This window comes from Pogoniulus pusillus, chromosome 9 (assembly GCF_015220805.1).
Source record: "Pogoniulus pusillus isolate bPogPus1 chromosome 9, bPogPus1.pri, whole genome shotgun sequence".
NCBI classification, from domain to species: Eukaryota; Metazoa; Chordata; class Aves; order Piciformes; family Lybiidae; genus Pogoniulus; species Pogoniulus pusillus.
The window spans coordinates 34473263-34492876 of NC_087272.1; the positions used below are offsets into that span (position 1 = coordinate 34473263).

General features: G+C 45.9%; 1 protein-coding gene across 13 annotated transcripts in view; it reads right to left on the reverse strand.

Annotated features, from left to right (window-relative positions):
* APBB2 (amyloid beta precursor protein binding family B member 2) overlaps positions 1-19614 on the reverse strand; it is a 241652-nt gene that overhangs the window by 79696 nt on the left and 142342 nt on the right. For 8 of the 13 annotated variants that reach the window (XM_064149174.1, XM_064149175.1, XM_064149178.1 and 5 more), the window contains one exon: positions 2329-2537. In XM_064149174.1, coding sequence (XP_064005244.1) covers positions 2329-2537 — 209 coding nt within the window. The remainder of the gene's footprint in view (positions 1-2328; positions 2538-19614) is intronic. The other 5 variants (XM_064149177.1, XM_064149181.1, XM_064149180.1 and 2 more) reach the window with 1 other exon arrangement.

A 19614-nucleotide genomic window follows, 5' to 3' on the forward strand; every position in this document is an offset into this window, starting at 1 on the left:
AAGACACTTTAAATACAGGTATAAAAATGTTTGAATTGAATGCATGCATTTCCTCACTGCAATTTACCAGCCACACTGATTTCTGGGCTTTTGTGAAAGACATCTGTAACTCACAAATGAAAGCCCTGTCACCACATTTCAAAGTAAGAAAAACACTGACTGGTGAAGTTATATCACTCAAGTGCAAATTACAGGAATTCATACTGGGAACATGTGCAGTACTTTATATTCAGCATTTCTAGATTGCTTGTTTTTCTTGTTTTCTACCTGAATGATAACAATTGCTGGGTTTGCCTCTTAGAAATCATTTCACAAAATCAAAGCATCTTCAGGGCTGGAAGGGAACCCGAGGATTATCTAGCTCCAAATCCCTGCCATAGGCAGGAACACCTCACACTATATCAGGTTGCTCAGAGTCACATCCAGCCTGGCCTTAAAAACCTCCAGGGATGAGACTTCCACCACCTCCCTGGGCAACCTGTTCCAGTCTCTCACCACCCTCATGGTGAAGAACTTCTTCCTAAAGTCTGATTTAAATCTGCCCCCTTCTAACTTGCCATTCCCCCTAGTTCTGTCACCATCTGACACCCTAAAAAGTCGTTCACTTGTAGGCACCCTTCAGATACTGGAAGGCCATAATAAGGTCTCCTTGGAGCCTTCTCTTCTCCAAACTGAGCAACCTCAATTCTCTCAGCCTGTCTTCATAGGAGAGGTGCTCCAGCCCGCTGATCATCCTCATGGCCCTTCTCTGGACACATTCCATATCTGGACATAGCAGTCCAGGTGGGGCCTCATGAGAGTGGTGTAGAGGGAGAGAATCACCTTTCTTGACCTGCTGGCTTGGTGTACAGCACACTGCAAGGGGGCTCAACTGATGGAAACTGTAACTAAATCATCGTGGTCAAGTTTGCAAACTTTATGAGCAGCATTTTTGAAGATGTGGGAGCAACCTTTCTAAAAGAATGAACAAGAATGTGCATGTTTAAGCCTACAGAGGATAAAAGTTTCAGGGTCAAGATGGTAATACAGATATGAGTGTCCATAACTCCTATTAACCTTTATGGAAGTGATTTTGGTATATGTATCAACATATAAGGAGAAAGTTGTTCAGCATGAGAGTGGTGAGAGGCTGGAATGGGTTGCCCAGGGAGGTGGTTGAGGCCCCATCCCTGGAGGTGTTTAAGGCCAGGCTGCATGAGGCTGCGGCCAACCTGATCTAGGGTACGGTGTCCCTGCCCATGGCAGGAGGGTTAGAACTGGATGTCCCTTGTGGTCCCTTCCAGCCCTGACTGATTCTGTGATTCTGTGAAAATCAAGAACAGAAGAAATGTGATAACTACATACACTTTTAAAAAGCTAAGTAAAACTTAAGGGTTGCCTGCTCCAAACCCCAGTGCTCAAAGACTTCCCTTGATTTCATAAAGTTGTGGACACCTTTCTGAAAAGCTAGCAGGCAAAAGAATTCATCTCCAAATCATTTGATGTTATGTTAGCATTTCATCCCACAGATGTCTTCCCAGCATACTAAACCAAAGTGACTGCATTTTTAAAAGCATGCTCTTTAACCTTTTTCATATTTTGGGTTTTCTACTTACATGATACCAATCAAGCCCAATAGATGATTTTAAAAGGCAGCATTTTGCTCTTTCAGCACATGTGGAGGAGAGGATGCATTTCTTTCTGTTTCAAATTAAAGACTGACTGCAGCACACTGATTCTCTTGTGCAAGTATTTTGTATTGGCATGATGTTAAGATACTCACACTTGAGACTATTTCATGTTTATTTAATAGAAACTACCCTGTGAAGGAATCAGTGTCTCAAATGACAGCTCCTATGTCCTTGTGTGATACTCCTACCACGTAATCCAAAAGAAAGAAGAGTCCAACCAACAGACTGCTGTACTATCCAAAAATGTGATGCATCCATACAGTGCAGGAATGCTTCAGTGCATGCTACAGAACTGCAGTAGTTTCACATTCGTCAGGCATTGGTTGTCTAATTTATCTGAGAGGACAGATTCCACCCTACACCACAAAGTTTAGGGTGTTCCATGAATCATAGAAAGGCCAAGGCTGAGAGGGACCTTAGAGGTCATCAACTCCAACCTCCCTGCCATGGGCAAGGACACCTCTCAACTAGACTCAGCTGCTCAAGGCCTCATCCAACCTGACACACAGATATTTATGAAGTCTTATCAACAAAGAGCTACTTTGGGATATGATGAGGACCCATATTTTAAAGCTCAGTGTAGCTAAGAGTTAAACCTGCAAGTTCAAAAAGTTATTTCCATTTTCTCCAGAGCCCACAAGAAGACACAGTATGTTACCTCAGTCTCTGGAGTAGGAGATGGAGTAATGGAACCGAGAGATCCTTTCCGTGAGCCAGGCAGATCTGTTGGGATGGACACAGGACGCTGCCATTGAGTTGTTCCTGTCGGTATGTGCCAGTAGTAGATCCCAGCAATGTCATTGATTTTTTTCCAGCCAGGTGGTAGGTCTGGGTCTGTCTGAAATGAATGGTCACTCCATATATCTGCTGGGAAGAGGAGAAGAGAGGAGAAAAGAATATGAATTGGTATGAGTGAGATAGAAATGGGTCTGCCCTGGTGCAGGTGATGCACAGCTGGTACTGCTGCTCTACAGCTCCTGTGTAAACAAGCATCAGAAACAGACACTCAGTTATTGAGGCTCCAAGTAAGGTGACAAAGCCTAGTTTGACTTGGCCTTTAGGAGGAAGTTCTTCACAGAGAGAGAGTGATTTGTCATTGGAATGGGCTGCACAGGGAGGTGGTGGAGTTGCCATTCCTAGAGGTGTTCAAGAAAAGCCTGGATGAGGCACTTAGTGCCATGGTCTAGTTGATTGGCTAGGGCTGGGTGCTAGGTCGGCCTGGATGATCTTGGAGGTCTCTTCCAACCTGGTTGATTCTATGATTCTACATGAAAAAGCAAAAAAGAGACCACTTTCCAAAGATCTGCTTTAACATGGCTGTTGTCTCATATCATCAGAAAAAATGAACTCTTCAGATCAAGTTTAGCTTCAAGTACATTAAATCACAGCACATAAAGAAATATTTGGAGTTATGATGCGCTACATCCTCTTCATCACAGCACCTTCCCTTCCCAATAAATGGTACAGAGGATCTATTTCTGCTAATCAAAGTCAGCTTACCAAAATCCCTCCTACACCAACTAACCAGCCCAGTAAACTAGGTTTACTTAAAACATCTAAAGGAGTGATTGCTGAAAAGCATGAGAACAAAAGAACTGAGCAATCGTTTTGCACACATCTGATTGTCACAAACAAGTATGCTGTTTTCAGCTGGGTTTATAATGGGGGGAGTGTAGACAGATAATTAAAACCTCACCCACAGTGCCAACACAGGGAAGAAACGTTGGCTCTGATGACACAGCCTTAAGGAGGCACTAGCAACCCACATCGTAATCAGAGACATTCCCAGATTTAGCTGCGGTGATAGAAGCATTTCAGAGACATCATCAGTGCTTTACAAAGGCAGGGGCATTAACTATGTGCAAACCAGCTGCATCCCAGAAGGGGCAGGTGTCTCCTACTGGATACATGCTTTCCAGAGGCTGGGAGGGGAGCCAGAGCTCTTCCAAACTTCCCAGATGAACTACTTTAGTCATGTCATTATGGTATGTGCTACTAACCAGCTGCTATAGTCTACTCTAAGGACCATCAAGCTGCAGGGAGAAACATATTCTGGCCTGATGTTTCCACCAGCACTCAAGAAGACATGATGAAGGCTGACAGCAGCTCAGCAAACTGAGCTAGCAAGGAAAACAGAATAAAGAAAGCATCAAGAGCCGTGGCTCATTTAACCCAGCAACTTGTTACCAGCCTTCAAAGATAGCCCTCAAAATGCTTTGAGTGGACAACATATGTTACACGTGGACAACAGTGGACAATATGTTGTCATATTGCCCTTCTTTACCTCTTTTTTTTATTAAGAAGTTTGTTTGTAATCTATCCACAAGCATTTTATTAGGTAGCCAAGAAAGCCAATGGCATCCTGGCCTGGATCAGGAACAGTGTGGCCAGTAGGACATGGAAGGTTATTCTGCCAATCACTCTCTCTGGCAACAACTTCCTCCTAACACCCAGCCTATACTTCCCCCAGCACAACCTGATACTGTGTCCCCTTGTTCTATCACTGGCTGCCTGGGAGAATAGACCAACCCCCACCTAGCTACAACCTTCCTTCAGGTGGTTGTAGACAGTAATGAGGTCACCCCTGAGCCTCCTCTTCTCCAAGCTAAACACCCCCAGCTCCCTCAGCCTCTCCTCACAGGATTTGTGCTCCAGGCCCCTCACCAGCTTTGTCGCCCTTCTCTGGACACGTTCCAGCACCTCAACTTCTCTCTTGAATTGAGGGGGGATGTCTAAGCCTATCATGCTTCCACAGTGGCTGATGATTTACAGTGATGGGGATAGAATCAGTTGCCAATCTCCAGTCAGTTGAGACCTCCCTGGTTAACCAGGACTGCAGATAAATGACAGAAAGTAGCTAGGTGAATATCTCTCATAGCTCCCTTCAGTACTCTTGGGTGGATCCCATCCAGCCTCATAGCCTTGTATGGGTCTGGCTGGTGTAGCAAGTCAGTAATCATTTCCTCTTGGATTGTGGGGATTTCATCCTGCTTCCTGTCCCTGTCTTCCAGCTCAGGGGGCTGAGTACCCAGGGAAAAAACTAGTTTTGCTACTGAAGATTGCAGCCAAGAGGCATTAAGCACCTTAGGCTCCTCCTTGATCACTGTCTCATATTATCTGTAGAACTTCTCTCTACAGCAAGAAAGAGTCCAGTTCTGATCTGCACAAAGACGTAAGATGTACCAGACTGAAAACTCTGCACAGGAACAAGCTGTTATCTTCACCCAGGTGTAATGCAGACTCACACAGCACTGCAGACCTTTGAAAGCTGTCTCTTCCTCTGGAGAGAGAAAGTCTCCAGGGTGGTACCGAACTGGATGGCTCAGCTGCCTATGTACACACTCTGAACGTGAAGTCCAAAGCTGGCTGTCAACAGAGGAGACTGGACAGTCAGCTTGCTGCTGATCCTTCACCTCATTTTGTACTTCTTCCAAACACAGAGTGCACAAGAGGCACCACCAGCCAGGCAGACCCGGTCTCATCCCAGACCCACCCACGCTGGCACGGCTATGCCAGTAAACTCCTCATCAGCAAGCCGCTACCTGGCAATCTGCCTAGGAGGTCACCAGCTGACTTCTGAAATGCAGTGCTGCCAGCTTAAAGGTCAACACAGAAGGTCACAGCAGGTCTTCTGCAGGCAGATTCTTGTGACAGGACAGGTTGAAAAGAGAGGGCAGACATTTTTCAGCTGGAGCTGTCTCACAAAAGACAGATGATTAAAGCCTTGTCCATACCAAGGAAAGATTCCCAAACTGACTACTCATGGAATAAGCAGAGGCCAATTCTGGCAAAACATCCATGGCAGTAGAAGAGATGTGGTAGAGTGTAGCCAGCAGATCGAGGGAAGTTCTGCTCCTCCCCCTCTACTCTGCCTTGGTGAGACCTCACCCAGAATACTGCATTCAGTTCTGGGCTCTCCGGTTCAGGAGGGACAGGGATCTACTTGAGAGAATCCAAGAGGACTACAACGATGATGAAGGTGCTGGAGCACTGCCTGATGAGGAGAGGCTGAGAGCCCTGGGGCTTTTGGGGCTGGTGAAGAGAAGACTTAGAGGGATCTAATCAATGTTTATAAGTATATGAGGGCTGGGGGTCAAGAGGGAATGGACAAACTCTTCTCAGTTGCACCCTGTGATAGGACAAGGGTCAGTGGGTATAAACTACAGCACAATTTCCACCTCAACATGGGGAAGAATCTCTTTACTGTAAGGGTCACAGAGCACTGGAGCAGGCTGCGCAGAAAGGTTGTGGAGTCTCCTTCTCTGGAGACTTTCAAGACCTGTCTGGATGTGTTACTGTGTGATCTGAGCTAGATTCTGTGGTCCTGCTCTGGCAGAGGGGTTGGACTCAATCTATGAAGGTCCCTTCCAACTCCTACCATCCTGTGATCCTGTGATTTTGAGGACTAAAATGGAGAATTACCCAAAACCATAGAAGATTACTCTTCAGACAAGAAATTAACTTCACCTGAGGAAAAGTGGAAAACACAGGTACTGGACTTCACAGGGTTCTCCTGCCTCCACTCTGTTTCCTGCAAGAGGACCTGACTAGTCCCTAGGAAACTCCTCTGCTCCTTGCTTAGATTTGGTGCCATAGTCCCTTTTTATAGGGCCCAGCATGATGTGGCACAGGGTTGCTGCCCAAAACCCTTTGGCATTGATCTCTGCAGACCTTGGAGAGAACAATCTGCTTGCTGCATCCCACTGTGCAGCCTCAGCTCCATCTCTTCAGAGGCTCAGCAGCAGAGAGCACAGGAATGATTTAAAAAGAATGGGAAAAGGATGGGATAAAAAAAGATATAATGGGAAAAGTGGAGCCCAAGGGGAGGGTAGTGCCCTACCATTCCCTTTTAAAATTGAACAGAGGGTTTATGTTAAGTCATTTCTCTTTAAAAATCACAACAAAGAGAAAGATCTAACAGGCAAAAAGCCAGTAAGGCTTCAGGAAAGTACCAAAGCAAGATAATTTGGGGTTTTTCCTTATTTTCACAAAAAGGTATAAATAGCTGCTTCATTTTTAATAACTATATAAAGGAGTAAAACAATCTGATGAGATTCCCACTTGCTGAAATCATCTGGCCTAGTTTGACTCAGAAATAAATGCTTGTGTCTGAATTTTTTGTCTGAACAGCTGAGAGAACTGTTGTAGGGGAAAGAAAAAAGTCACATTCAGCTTTCATCCCAGTATGGTCATAATCAAGGAGAGTAGTTAAAACTTCAAAGATAACAGAAAAACTAAGTCTGCTGCAGAAAATGGAACTATTCATTTGCTCTTCTGAAGCAGATAGCAACAGAGATGCTTAATGATTCTGTGTTTTCATGCGCCTCCACAAACCCATAAACACAGCCCCTTTGAACTGGTAATTCTGGCTAGCAGAGCTTTGGGAACACATTTTGCATTCTAGAGAAGATAGGTTAGAGCCCATATAATGTAATCTATTGCTGTATGAGATTCCCTTCTCCAAATGCCAGCCTCTGCCAGTTATCTGACACAGAGCAGCGATAACTTCCATGCTGCAGTTATAGTTCCAATACTAAGTTTGGCACAATTAGAAATGGTAGCAATTAGGTTTTTAAGTTCAAGGTAAAATAAAGTTTAATCTGAAGTTGGTCTAGGAAACAGTGCTGCAATACTGAAACAGTGCTGTGAGAGCTGGGGGTCTTCAGCCTTGAGAAGGCTCTGGGCAGACCTTACAGCAGCCTTCTAGTATCTGGAGGGGGCCTACAAGAAAGATGAACCTCCCTTGTTCTACTGGCCACACTGTTCCTGATGCAGCCCAGGATGCCATTGGCTCTCCTGGCCGCTGGGCACACTGCCGGCTCATCTTCAGCTACTATCTACCAGTACCCCCAGGTCCCTTTCTGCCAGGCTGCTTTCCAGCCACTCTGTTCCCAGCCTGTAGTGCTGCTTGGGGTTGTTGTGGCTAAAGTGTAGAACCCTGCACTTGGCCTTGTTAAATCTCATCCCATTGACCTCTGCACACCCATCCAGCCTGTCAAGGTCCTGCAGAGGGCTGCAGGGCTCTCCTACCCTCCAACAGATCAACAATTGCTCCTAGCTTGGTGTCATCAGCAAGCTTACTGACGCTAGACTCAATCCCCTCCTCCAGATCATCAATAAAGATATTGAACAGGATTGGGCCCAGCACTGATCCCTGGGGGACACCACTAGTGACAGCTGCTAACTGGATGTGGCAACATTCACCATAATAAACAAACTTGTTGCTTTCATTTAGCTAAACTAACAAAACCAGATAAAATCAGGCAGTAGGTGTTATCTCCACTGTAAGAGAACTTGGTGGTGATGATAAGCAAGATGTTGGTGGTGGAAATCAAAGAGTCAGTGCCTCACTGCTTAGGTGCACCATAGCAGCACCTGTCACAGGACACTTAACTGTGTTATTTAATGAGTTAAAAGCACTTTCTTGGAAAACTGAGGGAGAATATCAAGGTAGAATTGTAGCAAGACAAAAAATGTAGCCAGAGAAACCTGAAAGGTGTAACTGCATCATTAAAAGGCAACATGAGATATGTGTTTTGCTTTTAAAGGGATTTGTTTCCACATATGTTCCTCATTTCTTCTGCTTGGAAGCAGGAGCAGGTGCAAATGCAGTCTCCAGCTGATGCAAATGCAACTCTGCAGGAGTCAGAGCAAGTGCCTGATTTCCAGGCAGACTTCCCAGCTAAGAAGGGCTCCCTCACTGCATGGTGGCAGAATGACCAAGTGAGACCACTTTCCTGAAAGGCTCAACAAGACTTGCAAGTACTTAATCTACATTACCTAAAAAGGTTAAGAAATAAAATACTCATACTGTAGAGAGATAAAGATGAGAGATCTCACTTGGTTTGTACTCCTCTCTTAGTATCCTCATTTCTTTGAACTGTTTAATATTTGTTCTTCTGTAAAGATCTTCAGAAGAAGTCCAGACACAGGATTTGACCCAGACTTTGATTATCTACCATTGTCTCAGAAGTGTATTTCCACAGTGAAAAGTCAAATGAAAAGGAGTGCTCAGTATCCAGGCTGGAAGCACAATGGTCCAAACAGAAACACTCAGTTTTCCAAGTGCAGAGAAAAAAAATCCCAACCTGGCCAATAATAAATCTGTAAATCCACTTCTGAACATTCCAGCAGTGAGTGCACAATGTACATGAAGAAATTCAAACTGAAAGGCACCACCTTTGCACCTAAGAGATCTGCACCAACATTTCCTATGCCAAAAATGGCAAAGAATAGGGTGGTGACAAGATCCAACAACTTACTGTCCTAGTGTTTAGACAACAATGGGAAACCACTAGCTTCAAATCTGGCAGCTTTTCTTCATTGCTGGGATAGAGTTAAACTACAAGGTACCGTCCTTCTGGGTACCCAAGAGGAAGCACAAGGAAAGAACTGGGAAGACAGGAGGCTAATTTTTCTCCCACAGTTTTCCTTTTCTAATGAAAAGTGCTTTTTCCTGTCCTGAACTTCCAAAACCTTGAAATAAAAATAATCTCTCTCTGCCTTCTGAGTCTAAATAAAAGTAAAGTCAAATGAAAAGAAAGCCACAGAAATTTAGTCTTCTCTTGAGAAGATGCCAATGACTTCAGCAGATCCAAGATTTGATCCTAAAGGGAGCATATTCCTCCCCCACTCCATATGCATAGTGAAGAGGAAGGCAGACACTGGAAGGCAGGAGAAGGCTTACTGCATTATTGAGTGAAGGCAAACCAAACTCAAGGAGAACTCTCCATTAAACACCACAATAAAAAGACCATAGGTCTTAAATAGTTTCATCTGATGTGAGGCCACTGGGTTGATCAGAGGGCTGGAGCAGCTCTGCTAGGAGGACACACTGAAAAAGTTGGGGTTGCTCAGTCTGGAGAAGAGGAGACTCCCAGGTGACCTTCTTGTGGCCTTCCAGGATCTGAAGGGGACCTACAAAAAAGCTGGGGAAGGACTTTTTAGGCCCTCAGGTAGTGACAGGACTAGGAGGAATGGAGCAAAGCTGGAGATGGGCAGGTTCAGGCTGGACATGAGGAGGAAGTTGTTGAGTATGAGAGTGGTGAGAGCCTGGAATGGGTTGCCCAGGGAGGTGGTTGAGGCTCCATCCCTGGAGGTGTTTAAGGCCAGGCTGGATGAGGCTGTGGCCAGCCTGCTCTAGGGTAGGGTGTCCCTGGGCATGGCAGGGGGGTTGGAACTAGTTGATCCTTGCGGTCCCTTCCAACCCTAACTGGTTCCATGATCCTATGATTTATTTCCTGTAGTGGGCTCAATGTGCAAGTTTAAGTTGCTGGGGTTTAACAACAAGAACAACAACAAAAAAGATCCAAAGAGAAATTTTCTCCTCCCTTTGCAAACACTACAGCAGAATCAACAGTACCACCTACTCTCATAACTCACACCAAGGATGGCCAGCAGGTAGGCTTGCTTAAGCATCGTGAATCATAGAACTGTGAGAGTTGGAATGGACCCCAAGGATCATCCAGTTCCAAATCCCTGCCATGGGCAGGGACAGCTCACACTAGATCAGGTTGCTCAGAGTCACATCCAACCAGGCCTTAAAATCCTCCACAGATGAGGCTTCCACCACCTCCTTAGGCAAACTATTTCAGTCTCTCACCACCCTCATGGTGAAGAACTTCTTTGTAACATCCAATCTGAATCTACCCACTTCTAGTTTTGCTCCATTCGCCCCTATTCCTATCACTATCTGACATCCTAAAAAGTCCCTCATCAGCATTCTTCTTGACAGCCTTCAGATACTGGAAGGCCACAATAAGGTCTCCTTGAAGCCTTCTCTTCTCCGGACTGAACAGCCCCAACTCTTTCAGTCTGTCTTCATAGCAGAGCTGCTGCAGCCCTCTGAGCATCCTCGTGGCCCTTCTCTGGACACACTCCAGCATCTCCACATCCCTCTTGTCATGGGGGCTCCAGAACTGGATGCAGTACTCCAGGTGGGGTCTCAGCAGAGCAGAGTAGAGGAGGAGAATCACCTCCCTCCACCTGCTGGCCACACTTCTCCTGATGCAGCCCAGGATGTGGTTGTCTCTCTGGGCTGCAAGTGCACACTGCTGGTTCATGTTGAGCTTCTCATCCACCAGTACGCACAAAAATCCCTTTCCTCAGGGCTGCTCTCATGCCAGTCTGCCCAGCCTGTATCGGTGGCTTGAGATTGCCCAGAACCATACGCAGGATCTTGCACTTGGTCTTGTTGAACCTTATTAAGGTTGGCTTGGGCCCATCTCTCCAGCATGTCAAGATCCCTACGGATGGATCCCTTCCCTCCAGCATGTCAGCCACGCCACACAGCTTAGTGTCATCAGCAAACTTGCTGAGGGTGCACTCAATGCCTCTGTCCATGTTGCTGATGAAGATGTTAGGAATGCTACCTCAGGAGCAAATGCAGCAAAATGCAAGCCACCAAGACAAGTAATTACAAATCAGACAAGCCTGTCTAATTTGGAGAGCATTACTCAAAGAGGAGTGATAAAAAGCCAGGAGCTGGTGGTCATTTGGCATCATCTTTATCACAGCATGCAAGGGGTTGCCATGACAACCCTGTCATCCTCCTTGCTGAATTGCTGAAGCAACCACAGGCGTCTGGGGAGAGGAAGATTCTCAGAGAGATTCCAGGGCAATGTGCTGAGGTGCGGGATTGAGAGGCACAGACATAACCAGACACAATCTGTGCCAAGATGAACTGCGGTTCTGTTGAGCTGTAACATCAGAATGAGAAAAGTCTGACTTCTGAAAAAGCCCAAGGAAGTTTGGATGTACTTTGGATTTTTTTCATGTGATGTGGTCTCAGTCCTGTTGTATAAATCAGCAGTGTGCCCAGATGGCCAAGAAGGCAGATAGCATCCTGGCCTGTAACAGGAATAGTGTGGCCAGCAGGACCAGGGAAGTCCTTCTGCCCCTGGACTCAGCACTTGTTAGGCCACACCTTGAGTACTGTGTCCAGTTCTGGGCCCCTCACTTTAAAAAAGATGTTGAGGTGCTTGAATGTATCCAGAGAAGGGCATCAAGGCTGGTGAGGGGGCTGGAGCACAGCCCTGTGAGAAGAGGCGGCTCAGGGGAGACCTTATTGCTCTCTATAATGCCATGGTCTAGCCTTGAGCTCTGTGGTAAAGGGTTGGACTTGATGATCTGTGAGGTCTCTTCCAATCCTAATAATACTGTGATACACAAGTTCTTGGATGCGGTTAGCAGAACTATTGTACAGAATGTCTCTGTACAATGGAATTTTGAAAGGTTTCAGAGTATGTCTCTGATAGAGTCTGGCAGCTTCAGTCGCTGCTTGTGAGGCTAATTAAAATCCTTTAGCAACTTGAACAAAGAATGGAGAATACTCACTAGTCCTAATGGAGAATACTAACTAGTCCAAGCTACGCCAGGGGAGATTTAGGCTGGAGGGGAGGAGAAAGTTCTTCACTGAGAGAGTCATTGGACACTGGAATGGGCTGCCTGGGGAGGTGGTGGAGTCGCCGTCCCTGGAGCTGTTCAAGGCAAGGTTGGACGTGGCACTTGGTGCCATGGTCTAGCCTTGAGCTCTGTGGTAAAGGGTTGGAGTTGATGATCTGTGAGGTCTCTTCCAACCCTGATAATACTGTGATAATGTCCGTGGCCCAAAACATAGGCAGGGAAATATTCAACAGGAGTCCAGTGGCAAACTCCACGTGGGCTGCAGAGTGGCATCAGCTGCTGGCTGAGGCGGCTGAGGCGAGGGGTGGCAGGTGAGCGAGGAATGAAGGAGCACACCAGCACCTGATTCACCTCTTGTGCTAGTTTGAAGCAAGCTGGAATGTTTTGGTAAAAGAACTTGATAACGGGCAGTGAAATGAAAAACAATTGATGTCAACTTCTCTCACAGTTACGCTGAGAACTCTGGGAAGAAGAAGAAAACATTCTCCATTTTTGTCTCTCACTCTTGCTTTTGCCTTAGACCTGGTCACATCTCATTAACCCTGCTCCTACTAACCTTGCTCCCTAACCTCTTGGCTGCACCTCTCTTCTTCCTGAGAACTGGGGTAAGGTTGAGAGGGCCGGGAGAGGTGCTGGGGTGGTTTGAGAGCCCCTCCTGGGGACTCAGGTTTCTGGGAGGGGAGTTGTGCTTTTGTATTGTTTATCCTTTGTATATTTCTGTATATAATTGTATATAACTGTATATATTGTAAATAGCTGCTTGTAAATTCTGCTAGCTGTAAATAAATTGCTTCATCTATATTCCCAGGGTCCGTCCGAGTTAGCTGGGGCAAATTCAAAAGTGTGGGGGGGCGGGGTAACCCCCAAACCATCACACCTCTTCACCCCCATTTACAGGATAATGGCCGAGGCTAAGGGTCTCACTGGCCACACAATCACCCAAACACCTCTGGCGATCACCCAAGTAGCCCCAAAAATGCAAGAACAAACAAGCTGTTGTCTTCCAACACCGGGGGTGCATTCGCCTTGCAGCCACAGGGGCTGGGCCCCATGAAACCCCTCTCAGGCAACCGGATTAAACCAGACCAGGCTGCCTGGGTTTCTTTGTCCTGTTTTCCCGCCTCTGGCTGCAATGCAGACAGGCAGGTAAATAGGACAGGATATGCTTAAGGCCATTTTATGCCCTTTAGGACTATTCACCACACCATGGCACTAAGTGCATCAGCCAGGCTTTGCTTCAACACCGCCAAGTATAGTGACACCACCACCTCCCTGGGCAGCCCATTCCAATGCCAATCACTCTCTCTGTGAAGAACTTCCTCCTAACATCCAGCCTAGAACTCCTCCAGCACAACTTAGAATCATAGAATCATAGAATCAACCAGGTTGGAAGAGACCTCCAAGATCATCCAGCCCAACCTAGCACCCAGCCTTATCCACTCAACTAGACCATGGCACTAAGTGCCTCATCCAGGCTTTGCTTGTACACCTCCAGGAACAGCAACTCCACCACCTCCCTGGGCAGCCCATTCCAATGCCAATCACTCTCTCTGCCAGGAACTTCCTCCTAATATCCAGCCTAGACCTACCCCAGCACAACTTGAGACTGTGTCCCCTTGTTCTATTGCTGGTTGCCTGGGAGAAGAGAACAACCCTCACTGGCTACAGCCTCACTTCAGGTAGTTGTAGACAGCAATGAGGTTTGCCCTGAGCCTTCTCTACTGCAGGCTGCACACCCCCAGCTCCCTCAGCCTCTCCTCATAGGATTTATGTTCCAGGCCCCTCACCAGCTTTGTTGCCCTTCTATGGACATGTTCCAGTACCTCAACATCTCTCTTGAACTGAGAGGCCCAGAACTGGACACAGCACTCAAGGTGTGGCCTGACCAGTGCTGAGTACAGGGGCAGAATGACCTCCCTTGTCCTGCTGGCCACACTGTTCCTGATGCAGGCCAGGATGCCATTGGCTCTCTTGGCCACCTGGGCACACTGCTGGCCTATCTTCAGCTACTATCTACCAGTACCCCCAGGTCCCTTTCTTCCTGGCTGCAAGAAGGTGAAACAGAAGAATTTGCCACTGTGCTAGCAAGTGAATTACTCTTTTTTTTAAATGTCTATTCTCTTTTCTTTCCACTAGATGGCAAAAGCCTTTCCTTTAAAAGAACAGCAGCCCAACATGCAGCAGAGCGTGCCTCTAACTTGGTCTAGATCCACTGTGACCATGCACTGTGGGATTACACCTCAAAGGGACTCCTCACCATGGAGGACTCCTCACAACAAATAACTCATTCAGAGCAATATCTTCCTCCTCGTTAGCACTGACAATGGGTTTGTGAGTTAGTTGTCAGGGCTCAATCAGCCCAGCAGCAACCTGCCCCTGCTTTTCTGACTTCTTCCCTTGGCTTTTGCCACATGTGAACTTGTGTTCTGGATTTATACCCTGTTTAGCCACCCTCTGAGAGCTTTACAAGGTTTTAGAAGGAGGAGTCTCATCTGGTCTAAAGAAAACTGGATCTTAGGAAGAAGTTCTTCAGTACGAGGGTGGTGAGACTCTGGAATGGGTTGCCCAGAGAAGTGATGGATGCTCCCTCTCTAGAGGTGCTCAAGGTCAGGTTGGATGAGGTCTTGAGCAACAAAGTCTAGTTGAGAAGCATCCCTGCCCATGGCAGGGAGGCTGAAGTAGGTGATCCCAGAGGTTCCTTCCAACCCAAGCTATTCTATGGTTCTATGATTTCAGGTAATAAACAAACCAGAAAGATTCAGTCTTTAAGTACTGACAAAATAAGCAGTTCAACACAGATGTCCTTCTTCCAGACAAGAGATGCCTGAAGAGTGGACAGAGACACTGTGCCAATGTACAGCATATAGCAGCAGGGTCGCCTCAATCTCAAGTCTCCACTTAGGAACTGTTGTACCATAATACTTTATTTCAAAGTAAAGCTCTGCTTTACAAGTACCAAACACTAAAGAGTTTAGCTAGGACCGACTGTAGACGTAAGTGGCTCCTATCTCCCTTAGACCTTCTGCTAATAGATGGTGCTACATAACTTGACACATGCCACAAAAGACAGATAGGATCATAGAATGGTTTGGGTTGGAAAGGACCTCAAGGATCATGCAGTTCCAACCCCACACCATAGGCAGGGACACCTCCCACTAGAGCAGGTTGCTCAAGGCCTCATCCATCCTGGCCTTGAACACCTCCAGGGAGGGAGCAGCCACAACCTCCCTGGGCAACCTGTGCCAGTGTCTCACCACCCTCACTCTAAAAAACTTCTTCCTAACATCCAGTTTAAATCTCCTCTCTGCCAGTTTCAACCCATTACTCCTCATCCTCTCATTACAAGACCTTTTAAATAGTTTCTCCCCAACCTTCCTGTCGGCCCTCTTCCTTCCTTAACTACAACACATTTGCCATCAAATCCTAGTCCTAAGAATGGCAACAGGCTCAGACTCTGAGCTTCTTAGCAGATTGTAAGAGCCTCAAGAGTTTAAATTTCACAGAATCACAAAATTGTCAGGGTTGAAAGGGATCCCAAGGATCATCTAATTCCAAATCCCCTGCCATGGGCAGAGACACCTCACACTAGATCAGGTTGCTCAGAGCCACATCCAGCCTGGCCTTAAAAACCTCCACAGATGAGGCTTCAACCACCTCCCTGGGCCACCTGTTCCTGTGTCTCACCATCCTCATGATGAAGAACTTCTTCCTACTATCTAATTCAAACCTCCTCTCTTCTAGCTTGAATCCATTCCCCCAAGTCCTATCACTACCTGACACCCTAAAAAAGTCCCTAACCTGCTTTCTTGTAGGCCCTCTTCAGATACTGGAAGGCCTTCTCAGAGTCTTCCCTTCTCCAAACTGATTTGGTGATGTTAGTGAACATCTCTTTAATCTGAATGATTTAAGTAGTAAACTAGAGCATGGAAGGACTCTTGAGTAGCAGTTGTTATTTTCTTCTCTCTTTAGAAGAGGAACTGCAGGAAAATAATTGCACAAAAAGTCAGGCACTAGGCAAAGGAGAATTTTCCTCATCTAAAATACAATGAAGCCTACAGACTTCAGGAAGAGAAGAGTGTAGAGAAAAGAAGAATTAGACTTCTCTGGAGAACATACTGCATAATTATACTGGTAGCCTGAACTTTGATAGCAATGCTCATTAGTGGGTTTCATGCATGTGAGGGGCTAATTAAAAGGCAATGAAGTTGGCCAGTGGCACAGAGATACAATTCAAATGGTGGCTTGACTAAAGCTGCTTTTCTTTGACAGCTTCATTTCCAGCACTGCACAAATGCATTAGGAAAACCTTTTTCTGAGTTTAATGATTCAATGGAAACAGAACATAAAATTGAATTACAATGGAGTTACTCTGTGAAATTAAATGTTGTGCTTCAAGGAAAAGCAAAACCTGCAAGAACAGCCATTTCCCAGCTCAGATGCAAGCTCTGCTCATCCCTCAGTCCACAGTGCAGCAGAGCCTCTGGACCACCATGAAAGTGACTTTATCTTCACACCAACCTTCAGCTTCATTTTAAACAAAGGTGAGCAGAGGTAGAAGGAAAGGTCTGGAATCCTGCCCAGAGTCTGTGTGCTCCATGCAATCTGTGCAGGCTCCGTGCACCCAAACGCTGACTACAAGACCAAGGTGTGCAGACAGAGACTATCCATCATTCTGCAGGGTGTCCACATGCCAGACTCCCCTTCTGTCCCACACGAAGGGCTACTCTTCCTGATGTGGCAAAAAAGTAATTCCTGCCCCATTCTACCCAGTTTAGTCAGTTCAGAACTAGCAGTAAAAGCCAGAAGGTTACTTCTAACTTTCTATAGAACGAGTTAGTTTGCCATTTCAAAGCAAATGTGCACTGAAGAACAAACTGAAGGCTCCTTCTTTTCCCAACTATATATAAAGTGAAGACTTAATGTTTCCCCACCTCCAAATTCATTTCACGTTGCTACAGTACTGAAAGGAAGGAAGAAGTCACTGTGGGGAAAATCCACTCACAGGATCACAGAATGTTAGGGGTTGGAAGATCAAGTCCAATCCCCCTGCCAGAGCAGGACCATACAATCTAGCTCAGGTCACAGAGGAATGCATCCAGATTGGCCTTGAAAGTCTCCAAAGAAGGAGACTCTTCTCATTAGAGGCCCATAAGCATGAAAAACTGCACAAGCAGAGGAAGCACTGGTCCTCAGCACCTACAGCTGGCCTGCAAAGAAGGCCTGAGTGAGAAGCTCAGGCACATCAGGCTGCGTTGAGACCTCGATAGATGTGAAGTCAGCTCCACTTCCCAGCCATCAAGCTCTAAGACTTCAAAAACAAAACAACCCCCCAAAACACCATAGTCTTTAACCTTTTCAAAAGCAATCTTGCCTCAGATGAACTAAATGTTCTCCTGCACAACTCACACAGCCATGTACAAAACCTACAACAGGAGAGGTATCTTCACAGCAGAGGTGCTCCAGCCCCTGATCATCACAGTCACAGTATTATCAGGGTTGGAAAAGACCTCACAGATCATCAAGTCCAACCCTTTACCACAGAGCTCAAGGCTAGACCATGGCACCAAGTGCCACGTCCAACCTTGCCTTGAACAGCCCCAGGGACGGCGACTCCACCACCTCCCTGGGCAGCCCATTCCATTCATCTTCAAAAGCATCCATCTAGTACTAGAAGTTATTATCATTTTCACTTTTATATCTTCTTCATGGCAACACAGTAAAAGATCCCCAGTATCTGATGTACCACAAGCCACTGAGATCTATTAGCACTATGGAAATGACACAGTTGACTGTCACCTCAAGTCCTCTCAAAGAGTAGACTAAGAGATAGACAAGCAATAGCACAGCCCTTTGGTTAAAATGTTGCAATCTGTGGACATGCCAAAGGGCTGCAGGCATGCTTGAAACACAGGGAGCTACACAAGATGAGATTTTCCTTTCCAGATTTATATTTACATTTGCTGCTGCACAAAAAGCCCAGATTGCAAATAGGTCCTACAGGATTAGGACACACATGGTTTCAAGAGTATTTTTTTCTAATGCACAGCCTTCATTTCTTTGTTTCCTTCACCACAGAGATGTCCATTTCCTCCTTGTGCTAGTTTGAGCCTAGCTGGGATATTCTGGTGAGAAGAATTAGATGATAGGCTGTGAAAAGGAAACAATGCTGATGGCTACTTCACTCATAGGCTTGCTGAGATGTACAAGAACGCAAACACAGATAACAGAGTCTCTCTCTGGCTTTTGGGGCTGCACAAACTTCTCTCTAACCTAACCTGCTGTCTGTCAGACTAATCCATCTGCTTCCTAACCCCCCCGGCCGACCCTCCAAACTCAGCTTGGACATAAGGCAAAGTCTGCGGTAAGGTAGAGGGGTGGGAAGAAGGTGGAAGTGTGGCTGAGAGCCCCTCCTGGGGACTCTGGTTTCTGGGAGGGCTGTTGGGTTTCTGTATTACTTTTAAGCTTGTATATTTCTGTATATATTGTAATATATATATTATATATTGTTGGACGTGGCACTTGGTGCCATGGTCTAGCCTTGAGCTCTGTGGTAAAGGGTTGGACTTGATGATCTGTGAGGTCTCTTCCAACCCTGATGATACTGTGATACTGTGAATATCTGCTTGTATATTGTGCTAAGCTGTAAATATAAAGCTTCATTCTAAGTTCCAGATTGGCTGAGTCTAGTCTGGGTGATTTTACTTAAGTGGGTGGGGGGGGGGGGGGGACGGGGGACGACACACACCCAAACCATCACACTCCTTTTTATTAAAGTTCCTGCATCATTATTCTGCTAATTTGCTACTAAAGGCAGTTAATTACCTTTGGTCACTTTGGAAGGATCAAGGTCATTGAGTTCTTTGAAAATAAAAGCTTGGTACTCACTGAGAGTTGAAAAAGTTATCTGCTGGAAACTAAGATCAAGACAAAAGTCCTTATGTCTACAGCTTTAACAGAGAGTCAAACTGTGACAGACTAGAGAGTCCACTTCAACATGGACCTTTATAAAAACAGATGTAGCAGAACTAAAATAAGACCAAGACAGACAAAATTGTTCCTGCAGGCAGACACTGAATGCAGGAGGATGCCTGAGTCTGGGAAAGAAATGACAGGGAGGAGGGACAGATGTGACAGAAATCTCTGAGAACATGAATGGTGGCAAGAAGGCAAGGATGGAAAGGAAATGATCATTCACTGTTATTTACTGCTTTCTGTAACAGAAAAGCAGTGGGCACCTAATGAGATTATTGGAGAGCAATTTTCTAACAAAGGGAAGTACTTTTTCATACAACATGTAATTAAATTACAGAGCTCATGGTCACAGGATGTTGTGGATGCCAGAAATACAAATGAGACCAAAGCTGATTAAACAAATTCATGTTAGAAAAGTCTATTGAGAGCAATTAAAGAAAATAACATGAATGGCATATCAAGTCTCAAAGCCCTAAAACCACCAAATGCTGGAAGTTAACAGGATAAGGAAGACCACTTTATGCTAGCCCCATTTTCAGGCTTCTCTTCTTCCTTCAGTGACTTTCTG